We start from the raw sequence: 14,914 nt of genomic DNA on the forward strand, positions 1-14,914 counted from the left end.
AACAATTAGTCTTTCAAATTAGCATATTCTAATTTAGTTATCTCAAGTCATTTTGAGAGTCGTAGGCACTACAAACACAGGCTATACTGTAAGCCAATAGAAAGATTATCGTATCAAGATAGGCCATAGCCTGTTGAAAAAACAAAATCACTTAACCAAAATTCATAGTTTACTAAACACAGTCATTAATCTTTCCCAAGATACTATTTAAAATCCAACTATATTAAGGGTTATCACAGTGTAGAAACCCCAGCATAAGAAAAAAAATTCTGGTTCTATGGTCTCTCTTCATTGGACTGATGAGCTGTCCTGCAGTATCCAAAATTTGTAACTTTGCAACATTTTACTTGGTCCTAATGTTATGGATTTTGAATTTTTCCCATCAGCTAACAGTAGAACGAGCCCTTCATTCAAACAATTTGGAAGCTGAACAACAAGGGAAGGGCCACTTGTTTAGTTCTTTTCTACTCAGTTACCACCCTCTGGGTCAAGCAAAAAATATGCAGGAAATGATCTTATGGTCTCCCTTACCTATTAGAGACCGCAAAATATTTCTTTTCAAAACAAGCAATTGGAAAGCAACTTCTGTATCTCATAGAACATACGAAGAATCCATTCTTTTAGGCTAACGCATTCATATCATTTGCATTCTGGTTTTTCTGCTGGTTTATAGTTGATTAATAAAATGATCTTCCCTCTTTTCAAAAACTAATAATAATAATAATTTTTTTAAAAAAACAGCCAGCATTTATTGCAGCCTTAAGACTCTCAGTCTGGCTTGGTTCTTCGGAGCCCTTCCTGTACTTGTCATTCTATTTCAGTTCATAAATTAGGGTTATTTTTAAATTGTTTTGCTTTAGCTGTGAAATGTGTCTCTCTACCTGACAATTCAGGATCGATTCTGTCCCCATTTTTAGATAACGCACAAAAATAGACAGCTTGATTCATGAGTCAGAATGGCCTTCTCCTGTCTCTTTGGGTACATAGAGCAAGCATTTTTAGGCACTAAGAGGAAGCTGATTCAGCATGCCTGCCATAAGAGGAGGAATATATGAAAAGCTCTACTTTGATGCCATATGATCCAAAGACTAAGGGGATTAAATCTGACAGTGAAATTTATACATTATCACACCAAAACCCTTTGATACACAGAAACTCCTTGTTTCACACATTTTTTCTTCATTTTTATAAATTTAGGACTGCAATATAGATGCCAGGTGCTAGATGAGATATAGATATATCTTTCAGATATACTCTTGTATTTTCCCTGGTCTTATTTAAACAGATGGAAAAATGGAACAGCATCCAGATTTTCCAGGAGGTGAGAACAGGTGTTTAAGTCATCTTGAGACCTCTGAGCTAGGAAAAATATAATGAATGTTAAATACAAGCAAAACAAGATTAGTAAAGTAAGAAAACGCTGCTATGCAGCAACTTTTTTGCTATGCAGTTTTAAATGAATTTTGGATATATTCCTTGGAATCCTCTGGTATAAGACAAGAATGTCAATTGTTCATGCTGAATTTTGGAATGAAAACATTTCATATTCCATCACAACCTCTACATTTAGAATCTGTGGGTATATTTGGTTTGCAAACTACCTTAATAACTGTTGTTAATTCTAAAGTTATCCCCTTACTTCTGTCCCTCGAAAAGCTTCAGCTACAGATTCTAGCAATCTCCACATTGTGAACAGTATTCAGGGTCTCTCTCTATATATGTGTGTGAGTGTTCTCTCTCTCTCTCTCTCTCTCTCTCTCTCTCTCTCTCTGTGTGTGTGTGTGTGTGTGTGTGTGTGTATGTGTGTGTGTGTGTGTAAAAAGGTATAGCTTGAGATTAAAAATAATCAGTTGGCAACTTTGCTTTGTCCTGACTTCCCCATCTAAAACCTAGAATTATTCAGACATTGCTTCAGGTAGCTCATGTTTCTGGGGGGTGTGGAGGGGAGGGCTGCCTATCAAAGAACAATGCTATATAAGACTCTCAGTAAGAGGCAGCTAAGAGGAAGCAGAGCTAGAATTGAAAGTGCTATGCTTACTAAGTAGAATCTGCAATATCCTTGAGAAGATGGCTCACTATCATTGATGTGTCATCAAAAGGTCAAAGATGCCTTATCCACCAGCTATGCTCAAAAGTAATCTGTCATTTGAGACTATGACCTGCAATTGTGTCCCCGCCAGACTTTATCAGGAATGGCATAAATATGTCAAAGGGTGTCTGACACCTCAGCCATGTGAGCCCCATTTAAGTCAACGGGAGAAGCATGGCTGAAATATAGAATTACAGAGCACTGTTTATTACAGGGAATAAATCACTAAGTTTTTTTTTTTTCAAAATTAGACTGGCCTTGTCATGATGTAAAATAAGTCCTGTGCCTTTTGAAAGTGGGAAAAGACTGAATAACTGTGATTTCTCCCACCCGTTCCTTAGCCATTTCCCCCTTCCAATCTTGTTTCCAATTTTGCTTTTTAGCAGCTTGGAAGAAAGGATTGATAGAAGAACCAGTGGGAGAAGCCGCAGTTTCTTTGTCTACCACAGCAGGTGATTTTAACAGTACAGAATAAATTTGTAGCAGACCTAAATTGAATGTAAAGATCTAAAGCTTACCTAGACATACAGCCCCAAATTCTTTATTGAAACAGTGTTTGCAAGCTTCTGGCACTATCCAACTGGGAGAGAAATTGTTTTTTGAAAACTTTTAGACTGTGCACATTAAGATTAATTCCTTTTCCTACTGAACCCTTGGGATATATAATGGCACATACTTGTCCCATTCTCACCGTAGGTATTTATCTCATTTTCAAATGGCAGCAATTTTATGTCTTAAAAAGCCATTAAACCCAAATCCTAACTTACTGATGCAATGTTACATAATTGAAACAGACTTGGAGGGTAGCTACTTATTTAACCATGGTTTTGATCAACTGTGGTTTGTTGGCTGTCATTTTTTGCTGGGTATTACATATACTATATGTCTGGTTTTGGTCCTCACAATATAAGAAAGATATTGAGACTCTAGAAAGAGTGCAGTGAAGAGCAAGAAAACTGATTAAGAGGACTGGAGGCCAAAACATATGAACAATAGTTGCATGAATTGGATATGTCTAATTAAAAGAAGGAGCAAGGGTGATATGATACCGGTAGCATTGTTCCAATATCTAAGGGGCTGCCACAAAGAAGGGCTCAACCTATTCTGCAAAGAAGGCAGAACAAGAAGCAATGGATACAAATTAATCAAGAAGAGAACCAACCTAGAACAAAGGAGAAATTTTCTGACAGAGTAATTAATCAATGGAACAATTTGCCTCAAAGGTTTTTAAGAAGAGATTGGACAACCATTTGTCTGAAAAAGTATCGGGTTTCCTTGAGCAGAGGGCTGGACTGGAAGACTTCCAAGGTCCCTTCCAACTCTATTTTCTGTTATTATACTGAGCCATCAACATGGTTTTCAAGACCACAATGGCTTAATTCATTCAATAACTAATCCAAAAACCAAACATGCATTTTGTAACAAAACATAACAAAACGTACTGTGTTCAAGGCAAGTCTCAGAAGGATTATTATTATGTGAAGTTCTAGATGCTTTCTGAGATTATTTTCTTGCAGACATTTCATTACCTGACTAGATAATGAAGATACTGATAATGATTACCTAGCTGGGTAATGAAGCATCAGCAAAATAACAACCAATCCCAGAGTGTACCAAAGACTCCGTAGCTCAGCTCTGAGTGACTATATTTTCTTCTATTAGATTATTATTTTCTCTGTTTCTGAAGATCAGATATCAGAACAGACTTCTAATGGTTCCAGTGGCACAAGAGAAAATATCAAAACGCTTGCAGTGGCGGGTGGGAATAATGTGTTCAAGTTCAAAAGAAGCAAGACTTACCATCTTGTCAATTTTATCCCCTCCCATGGACACTGCTGGATGATCCTGAAGATTTTCAGAAATAAAAGAAATATAGAACCTCTTAGTTGTGTGGAGGACATGATGCGCTAATAAGGACAAGGCATTCTCACTAGCTGTAGAATGCTGACCGTGTTTGGGGAAAGGAACAGGGAAAAAATGCATGGAAGAAAGATGGAACTGAATACTCGCATGAGTGCCTGGTTGATTGACTGACAATTCCTGTGCTATCATAGAGGCTAAAAAAATAAAGATACCACTAGCCACAGTCAATGGCAATGCCTAGGTTTCACCAATAGGGGTTTGGCATAAAGAGGAGACCTAGAAGTGAGTACAGTATTAATGTCTCTTTTTAACTTGTCTGAATTTTGTAGATGGGTGCTTTGATGGAACTTTTAACAAGCCAAGCATTACCGAATAAAAATAAAAGAACATAATTTTAAGAACATGCTATAATTTTAAAGTATCTGCAATATTCTGTTCATTGCAAAAATAGATTAATGCACATAATCTCAATCAGAAGGATAAAATATTTGCCCTTATTCTTTTATTAGAAATTCTAGGAAGCTATTTCTTTATGCACAAAGTCGTAATTTAATCTGTACAAGTAGTTTGACCTCTTCCATCACCCCCTTTCTTCTTTTGCTTTGTTAATTTTGTTTCATCTTTGGACAAAGAATATAATTTTTGAATATAATTTTCATTTCAGCCGAGCTACAAATATCCTTCTTTACTAATATAATTTTTGCTTGCACTATTCCCAATCTTCTGCTCACTCTTCTGCTCACAACAGAATACCTTATACCACCAGATTTGAAATTTTGGGCTTACACAACTTAGAACTACACTGCCTTTGGTCTGACTTAAGCATAGTACATTAAATTATCTGCTATGATGTCCTGCCTGTCAATGACTACTTCAGCTTCAACCACAACAATACACTAGCACACAGTAGATACATACTTAAGATTAACCGCTCCAAACTCGGTTGCAGAAAATACGACCTAAGCAACAGAGTTGTCAATGTTTGGAATGCATTACCTGGCTCTGTGGTCTCTTCCCAAAACCCTCAAAACTTTAACCTTAGACTGTCCTCACCCCATTCCTAAGAGGTCTGTAAAGGGCATGCATAAGAGCACCAAAGTGCCTACCGTCCCTGTCCTAATGTCCCCTTTTACTCGTATCCATTTCATGTACTCATAAACTTGTTTCTAGTGATATCTGTTATCTAAAACATGCTTAACAAAACAAACAAATAAATATAAATAAATAAAATATGGAGTTTGGAGAGCCAGTTTGGTGTAATGGTTAAGGTGCTGGCCTAGAAACTAGGACACTGTGAGTTCTAGTTCTGCCTTAGGCATGAAAACTAGTTTGGGGACTTTAAGCCAGTCACTCTCATCTCAGTTCATTTCACAGGGAAAATAAGAGGAGGAAGGAGTGTTACATATGTTTGCTGCCTTGAGTTATTTATAAAGGCAAGATAACAATTTAATAAATAGTAGAGTTGTAAGAATAAATATGGGTGCTCTTTTTAAGGTAAAAAAACATATATGTCGCAAAGTAAAGATTATGTATTCTACATTCTGACAGTGGGGTTAATAAAATAACTTTTAGATTTTTTCTTGGTTTATGGCCAACATTACAAGTGAAACAAGTACTTAATTTGCAATTACTGCCCAAGCAAACAGTATTGAGGATAATACAAGTCCTTTACCCATTACTTTTGAGCCTTCCACATTTAAAAAATGATATAAACATATTCTAATTTGGTTGTGTCATGTTTGTTCCTATTTCTTCTAAAATATTTCAACAAGAAGTTCTACTTTCTTAGTAATTGGCAGCTCCCATTTTTGCTTTCCGTGGTGTATTATTTTAGGGCAAGGCAGATTACTCAAATGTCACATATGTGGCAATGTGAAAAAGAGCTTGTTCTATTTTAGAACAAACAAAGCACCACTCTAGATAGCTAAAGGAAAGGTTAAGACTAGATAATATGGCTATACTACTTTTTAATCCCAACTTACATTGGGGTGAAATCAAATATTAAAGTAATCTTCTTCTTTGCCTGATTTGGATTTGATTTGATTTCCAAAGATGATTTATCTCACCTGGGGAAATTAAAGGCACTTCATGCTCTCTTACTACTCAATAGTGAAACTCAAGGGAAAGACTGTGTATAAATATGAAGCTTCTAATCAAATTTGTTTCAGAATTCCTATGGAATGGGCACTGGAATCAATTTGAAATGTAGGACTAGGATGCTGAATAGGATAGTCATAACTTGTCTTTTACAGAGGTCAGTCCTGGAATTAGAGCTATGTAGACCAAGTTTGGTTTAATTGTAAAGGATTTTGTAATCTCCAGTCAACAGTACCATGTTTCCCTGATAATAAGACCCGATCAAAAAATAAGCCCTAGCATAATTTTTTAGGATGCTCATAATATAAGCCCTACCCCCAAAATAAACCCCATTTAAGATTGTTAGCCAGACGGATACATTTAGTACCGTATTTGCCTGAAAATAAGACCTAACCAAAAAATAAGCCTTAATATGTTTTTTGGAGCAAAAAATAAATATAAGGCCCAGTCTTATTTTCAGGAAAACATGGATAACAAATTAAGCAAGAATACTAGCATTTTCCAATATTTAGTGAGATATACTTTAATTTAATTTATGGTAATTATTTCTAAATATCTATCTCTTTATCTATCTCTCTATCATCTATCTACCTTCTGTCTGTCTACCTTAGCCTTAACCTGTGAAGACTTTATAGTTAATTTCTCTCATCTCTTTTGATACTGTGAAGACAAGACAGAATGCAGTCAAAGTTTTCTTGCCAAGATTTCTATAGAATCCTCTCCTTACCCAAGTTGGAGGACATGGAATCAATGTTGAATGGGGAAAAAATGGAAGGAAGGAAAGACAGAGGGTTATTCCAGTTGACTGGTAATTTAACTTAAATTAATTACTTAACTTATATTTATTTTTATATCCTTATATCCTTATTCTCTACTTTAGGGGGCAATTTTGATATCTCACACAGGGATCAGGCCATTGGAACATATAATTTTCTTGTTAGCCTCCTGTAACTCAGGAGTTTGAGTACATACCAAGAATTTTGGATCAATATAAACATGGAGAGCAGTCAGAGACTGATTATCCCCCATCCATAGTTGACATCTCCACATATTTTAAAGGAATGACAACACACCAAAATAACATATATCTTTCAGCCCTTCAGGATAACCTAGGTCAGGAAAAAGGCACTACATAAAATAAAGGGGACACTATTTTACTGATATAGGCTACAATAATAGAATCTTGAAGTCCTGTCAGTATTTCTTCTTCTCTACCTCTTATATCAAAGAGAATCGAGGCAAAGCAGTCTTGACTTTCTTTCTCATACTTCTTGTTTTCCTGGGCTAAGCTAATGTTTTCCTAATAGTTTCTGCAGGAGATGAAGCAAGAGAACTAATTATCAATTTCTGTGTGTAATGACTTCTTAATTAATACTTCTTCACACAACGAAACAATGCCTGTATATGGACTACCATTAAAAGAAGATATAGCAAGTCAGTTATAGCATTAAAAATATGGTCAGATACTGACTGTGGACCACAAACTACTCATGTGCAAGTGCCAACCTAAAGAAGAAGAACAAAACCAACAAGGCTAAAACATATGGAAAACGATTGCAGGGATTGGGTATGTTTAGTCTAGTGAAAAGAAAGACTAGGGGTGACATGATAACAGTGTTCCAATATCTGAGGGACTGCCAGAAAGAAGAGGGGATCAACCTATTCTCCAAAGCATCTGAAGGCAGGACAAATAGCAATGGGTGTAAACTAATCAAGGAGAGAACCAACCTAGAACTAAGGAAAATCTTTCTAACAATGAGAACAATTAACCAGTGGAATGGCTTGTCTTCAGAAGTTGTAGAAGCTCCATCCATTGAGGTGTTTAAGAAGAGACTGGAGAGCCATTTGTCTGAAATGGTATAGGCCAGGGTCTCCTGCTTGAATGGAGGGTTGGACTGGAGTGACTCCAGTGTCCCTTCCAACTCTATTATTCTCTTCTGCTATTTTGTTGCTCTTTCTCTGATCACATTTTGTTGCTGTGAAAAAGAAAAGTAGATGGATTCAGTTACGATGGCAATGGGTGTATTTTTGAAAGATCTGTAGGACCAGGTTAGGGACAAATTGTGATAGAGAAAAATATGAGGTCACTAGAAGCTGACCCTGACTTGATGGCATTTAATCAATCAGTTTTCTTTAAGGCCATCTCTGTACTTCTCTATAAAGTCTCATATAAACATGGTTTGGAATAAATGTCGAGCAAATAAAAAGAGTTCAGCTGTGATCTGATCAAAGGTTACATAATCCAACATCTTGTTTCCACAAAGACCTACCAGAATTTGATGGGAGGTTTGAGGGCTGAAGCATTCTCTTAATTGCATTCCTTAGAAATTTGTAATAAGAGACTTATTGTTTCTCTTATGTAGCTGTATTACATAGACATAATTAATACTTGTCATTGCTTATCTTTCTTTACATGAATCTGTTTCTGATCTTTTAAAATCATTCAGTATCATAATCATCACTGCATCCTGTTGCAAGTTTAACTGCAGTTTAATTTTGTTTGAAGAAATGCAGTTTATTTTATTTGCTCTGAATGTGGGGGTTCTCAAATTAGCAGTGAACATTTGTTAAATTAGAAAAAGAAATCTGGGATTGTACCAGATTTTATGTGAATTTTACATATTAATTCTTCCAGGTTGATGGAATTTATTTTTCCACTTAAAGGTGTAATATCTGTATATCTCAAGAAGGACAGCATGGGAAATCTGAATCTTGTAGCCTGTCCACACACAGATAATCACAATTCCTTGGATAACACCCCAAAGGAGTGTTCAATGACAATATGGCAGAAACTCAATCAAGCAAAAACTAGCAAGAATGATCACACATTTGTCAAATGGAATCACAACCCATTCACAAATGTCACTGAAAGCAGGTAAGCAGTACAAAAAGCCAGCAATGCAATACAAAAGAAGAAAGCTTAATTTTCTGGTTTCCATCCAGTAAATTACTAACACAAATCCCACATTTATGTATGGGCCTTGCCCCACAAATGAGTTCTAGGATTATCCAATTATTTTGACTTGCCAGAAAACTGTACTAGCATGAATATTTTTAAATGATCAGTTAGATTTATATTGTACCTAATCCTCCATTGCCAATCACACTCCTGCTTGCATTGCTTCCATTTCCAGCCCAGATACTGTACTTGATTTCCATCTAAGTCTTCTAAGATAATAGATGACAAAGTCGAACAGATTTTACACACCTTGAAGCTGCCCTTGGACAGAATAAGCTGCTTAACTTCACCAATATAGTAATTGAGGCAGATGGTCTATCTAATCTTCTTTTATTGGCAGGAGGGAGGGAAGAGACATGTTAAGCTCACAAACGTTTTTCTTTTAGATAAAAGTGGACTAAGTCTGAATTATTTGCACAATTTGGGGGATTTATTCTCAATTAAAATGTTGTTCGGTTGTGCTGTTCTTAAACTATAAAATAAAGTTTCCCTATATTCGTTAATCAGAAAACTGCTTGCTGGTCATGACTAACTGATAACTGTGTGTATTACATATATGTAAATAGTGCTACAATTATTAACACCGGGTAGGTTACAATCCTGAGCATTCTGTCTCACAATGAAGATTGCAGTTTAGTGCCCACATTTTTAAGAATAAGTCAGACTGAACTCAGTAAGGCTTACTTCTAAACAATGTACCAAATGGCTCTGTCAGACTGCAGTCTGAATTGTGGACTTGCACAATCTTACTTCTGGCTTCATGGGTTTAATACTAGGTCTGAAATCCTGCTGACATTACAAGGATTTAGAAATATGTATATATGCTGAGATGTATAGTGGTTAATTTTTTCCTTCCAGACAATAAGCTAATCAGATTTCTTTGTGTCTAGCTGCCACGGGAACACACGACTGCAGACAGATCTTCAGTACCACCAAGATGTATCATCACTTATGGAGGATACCATTGGGAACCAAGAGGCAAATAACAGCTTTAATCCTTGGGGATTGCACTGTCACAAACAGCATCTAAATCGCATGTCTTCCAAGTATAAGGAGAATAAACCTCATCGTATCTTTTTTGTCTGAATTAGCTGAACATTACAGTACACATTTATAATTGATAATTTGTACTTTTTAAAGGCTGCTGCTGTTACAAGTATAAACACAGAAGACACAGTTTATCAAAAGTTTAACTGTAATATGGTAATGACAAAAATGACACCTTAAATCTAAATTAAGTTTAAACAAGTATTTCAGTGGGGACTAAGTTTGCAGCAATGTACACACTAAACTTGATGAAGCTTAGTCTCAGTATTTTGATCTGGATTTGTCTACAATAGGAAAAATGCAGATTTTAATTTATTTAGCATTTAACAATTATCAGAAAGGCAGCTATGTATCTCCAGTATAATAACAATTAACAGTGTTAATCTTGTTTATACATCTTATTTCTAGATATTCCTATAACAAAAGTGTTGCCATAACCTATTTAGTAAACATTTGCAGGAAACCAAATTTGCATTCATATATTTTTGAGTTGCACTGTTTGTATTTGATATGCAACAACTCAGAGTTTTGGATTCTTATAATCCAGATTCCACAATATTTTAAATATTGTATTTCCACTAGAAAGTTATACAGAGACACACACAAAATTTGAATTTGTGCTGAAAGTATTTTCAGGTATAATTTTAAAAAAAGACTATGCATTTAGAAATTGTATTCAATGAACCATGATACTCACATTCTAGTAGTATCTGAAAGCTCAACTTTGTAATTAAAACTATCCTTCAATGTACATACTTTGTTGACCTCTCTAAGAAGAAATATTCTATTGACCTTGGCCAGGGATGGAAAATGATGGACAGATAGCTCTGAGACCCATTTCTCATGATAAATGTGCTGAAATTGAAACAAAAAGTTAAGCATAGAAACCAATGGAAAACTGCAAAGTACACCTAAGTAAAATACTGATTTCTTTAACTAGTACATCCAGAATTTCTGTTGCTAGAAAATGTTGTATCCAAATATAAATACCCATGCATTCTGGATTTAAAAATGGGAACCAGGCAGCATGGTGATGATGCATCAGAGGAGAAGAAAGCACGTCAAATAAAGAAATGTGAACAAAGTACATCAGCCTCCCTTGGAGTCCGTATTTGTGGCATGCAGGTAAGCGGAAATCTGTTTTGAAAATTACACGTGTTACCATGAAAGAGTACCATAAATTTTTAATTGTAAATAAAAAGGGGGGGTTAAATAAAATTCAAATATGATTTTCCATCTAAGCATCTCTGTGTTAGCCTAGGTCTGTGCTTAGAAAGACATGATATATCTGAAATGCTTGTTGATCGATAATACTTACAGTTTTCCAAAAATAATTTGCAAAAATTATGTATGCACTTCTGAAACCCTTTGGGAAAAAGACTGGATGTTGAAAATCACTGAAAACCCCACCACAGTGCAACTATTACTACTTAAATAGAAGTCACAACAAAATGTCATATCTAAGATAAGGGTCCACTATTCAGATGAAGAATGCCCATTTATTTAAATGTACCAGAATTACCCTTACATCCTGAAGAAAGCTAAACAACAGCTTCTTTGCCACTAAAACTAAGGATAATTCACATAAAGCAAATATATTAGTGCTGCAGATTTTATTTTAGGGTTTGTTCCTCCTACTAATTACTTTAATATAGACAGACACTTTAGTAGATGATCTAAGTAAAAGACAACCATCTACTAAATGAATTCTTCCTTAGTGAGAGAATACGAAGCTGTCCTTGGCTTTGAATAATTACAGCCATGTAATCATCAAAACAGTCATTTCTGTTATGTGGCAACTGAAAAAAAAATTCAGAACAGAATTGCCTGAGTGTAAATCTATTTTGCCATCAAACCCTATTAAATTAAATCATTTGACATATACATTTTTTAAAAGAAGATATAGTAGCTATGAACGTTGCTGGGTAACATGGAAACCAGTAACTAGCTTAGCCCAAGTACGTCATTGGTTTACTGAAAGAACGCACTAAAGCGACTTTGAAAAGAAAGATACTATACAAATATAATAAATAGTGTTTAAATGAATAAAAAAACTTGATCCCAGCTTGTACTTTCTCAACACTTCAATTCCGTATAAGCAGGACATTATTGTTCTGCCTTGCGGTCCTGAAGATAAATATAGTAAGCTTCTAACGCACACATTCAAAATGTAGTTTTTAGGAGTACATAAAGTCACTTAAGAAATTACAATCTCCAAAATAGATGGCTAAAATTGATTGTTATTTTTTTAATTCAAGGTTTACCAGGCAGATACCATCCAATATATTTGCAAGGATAAGTACTATGGACGAAAACTTTCACCAGATGGCTTCAAGCAAGCCCTTTGCCAGTTCCTTCACAATGGGAATCATTTTAGAACAGACCTTGTGGAACCAATTTTGTTTCAGCTGAATACTCTGCTGTCTGTCATCAAAAACCAACTTTCTTACCGGTTCTTCTCTAGCTCACTTCTCATAAACTATGAAGGACTGGAGAAAACAATGCCTTCAGACAATGACCCTCAGGGACATTATCAAAACATAATCTGCTCTGCTTCACATGGAAATAGCCATCCTAAAGTTGATGTTCGCATGATAGATTTTGCTCACACAACTAGCAAAGACTCAAGGTACGAGGGACCTGATCACGGTTATATTTTTGGTCTAGAAAACTTAATTAAAATTTTCCAGAGTATATCCATGGGAGAATGACAATTGCTGAATTAAATAAAGACTCATGATTTGAAATAGCAGAATCTGTACATTAGGCTATAACAGTAGGAAGCCGTCCAGCTACTACAGCAATAAAAATGGCAGTTTGCTAAGGAAAGTTCAAATGATACTATATGCCACTAAGGATTGAGCAGAAGTTCTCATAATTGTGAACCATTGGACGATTTTCTTTTCTAATTTTACTGTTGCCTATTCATGTCATTTGCAAAGAAGAATGCTTGAAAAGAACTTGAAGAGTTAGGAACTTTTTTAATGAAGAGCCATTCAGATTTGCAGTGTGAGCAAGGACCAAGCAACTATGAATCTCATAAAAAGAGCTATGAAGATAGGCTAGCAGGTCCTTAAAACAATTCAACTTAATTCATCCAATTTGGTGGGTTAAGAAGGACAATCACTCTTGAATAAGCTTAGCTACTAAACAGCAGTACTTTAAAAACTTTAAATTAACTCCTTGTTTCTTTGTATTCCGTGCTAGTGTCTGTGCCAAAGTATTTTCCAAAGGATAAGCACAATCAGAACCACAATCAAAAGCAGAGGGTACCAGATATTCTCAGAGAAACAATGTAAGATATGGATCAGTGGTGATTAACCTTTTTTGGCTCCTGTGCCGAAAATTGCGTGTGCGTTTATGTGAGAATGCTTGCATGCCAGCACCCAGAAGGCAATGGGTGCTGGCCCCCCCATGCCCCCTGCGTATGCACATGTGACCCCGAGTGCTGCGCATCTCTGCACACGTGTGCGTGACCCCCCGTGTGCCACATGTCTGCGCATGCACACGTGATATCCCACACACATTTCTGCACATGCATGAGACCCCCATATGCGCTGCGCATCTCTGCACATGTGCATGTGTCTCGCACGCCCCCCACGTATGCGTGCCAGATACCCAACAATTAGCTGTCAAGCGGCGGCGTGTGCGCGCATGCGCAGTGGGGCTCTTCCGGGCGACCTCTCATGTGCCGGCAGAAGTGGCTCTGCATGCCACTTCCAGCACACATGCCATAGGTTTGCCATCACGGATATAGATGGACAAATAAGAAGAGACTTGTTACACAAAGGGCACAAACTCTGGAAAAAGCCATTATGTAGGGATTCATACCTTGATACTTCAGGTCAGAGTTACACTGCAGAGGAGTTAAGACAGTCTTGAAACATGGGTGTATCGATATCATTATGGGCCCAATAATCTTCTAGACATTTTATATCAACATTTCTATGCATGTATTTTTCTTGCATTTGGATAACCATTACAACAAACTTCACAAAATGTTTACAGGATTTTGGAGTATATTACTGGTAAATAAAGTACACTGTTCCCATGTCATATGGAAAACCCGTTGAGTGTTGTAAATACAAAATATAGATTTAGAACTATACAGGCAAGATGGAATATGAAACTAAATAAAGTGTTTGGGCTTTACAAGATATTGACTGTGTCTATATTTCCTTATGCTATTTCTCACAGATCTGTCAATATTTACATAATTGCTGTAAAATTATGTTTTCCTAGTTTAAATTCCAGACCTCTGGGGAAATCTTTTTGCTATCTAGATGTTTCTTTAATGTGGCTTGTGAGTAACCCACAAATTGTGTGGCAGGCAGATTAAATCATTAGGCCAAGCACATACTCCACTTAGCCTGCTGCCCAGCTTCAAGAAATTGCTAGAAATTATTCACAATGTTGAAAACTGTTAAACTGACATCGCAAAATCCAAAGCAATTCCACATAGACAGTCTTAGGCTCTGGGTGCAAAAGGATTTGTCTTCATTTGAGCTGCTTGTCAAACTCAAACTCTCGTTGTATCAAATATTTGACATTAAGAAAGCAATTTATGCATATGTTCATTTTCTGCAACAATCTAGATTATAACTGTTAAAACTGCTAATGCAGACTATAAAATATTGAGCTAGTTCTTCTGAATTAAGCATATTGATATATATTTGATGGAACCTCCTTCAACATTTAAGTGAATGTACAAATAAAAGTTGCAATTGTATCCTACTTCTGGGGAAGATGCCATATAAAATTCAATGGGATTTATTACAGCACAGAATTGTAGATAACTGTGCTATAAAAACATCAAGGCTGTAAAAGCTAAACTTTACAGGAAGTTACTCTAAGAAATT

The 14,914-nt window shown here is 36.0% G+C and overlaps 1 protein-coding gene across 2 annotated transcripts in view; it reads left to right on the plus strand.

Moving 5' to 3' along the window:
• IP6K3 (inositol hexakisphosphate kinase 3) overlaps nucleotides 1–14,212 on the plus strand; it is a 29,727-nt gene extending 15,515 nt beyond the window's left edge. The window contains exons 2-6 of one of the 2 annotated variants that reach the window (XM_087929608.1): nucleotides 6,661–6,857; nucleotides 8,714–8,924; nucleotides 9,899–10,077; nucleotides 11,005–11,180; nucleotides 12,314–14,212. In XM_087929608.1, coding sequence (XP_087785734.1) covers nucleotides 6,728–6,857; nucleotides 8,714–8,924; nucleotides 9,899–10,077; nucleotides 11,005–11,180; nucleotides 12,314–12,766 — 1,149 coding nt within the window. In that variant the 5' untranslated portion in view covers nucleotides 6,661–6,727 and the 3' untranslated portion in view covers nucleotides 12,767–14,212. The remainder of the gene's footprint in view (nucleotides 1–6,660; nucleotides 6,858–8,713; nucleotides 8,925–9,898; nucleotides 10,078–11,004; nucleotides 11,181–12,313) is intronic. The other variant, XM_026716898.2, reaches the window with a different exon arrangement.
• The last annotated feature ends 702 nt before the right edge of the window (nucleotides 14,213–14,914 follow it).

This window comes from Pseudonaja textilis, chromosome 3, assembly GCF_049901715.1.
Source record: "Pseudonaja textilis isolate UNSWEBS1 chromosome 3, rPseTex1.2, whole genome shotgun sequence".
Taxonomy (NCBI): domain Eukaryota; kingdom Metazoa; phylum Chordata; class Lepidosauria; order Squamata; family Elapidae; genus Pseudonaja; species Pseudonaja textilis.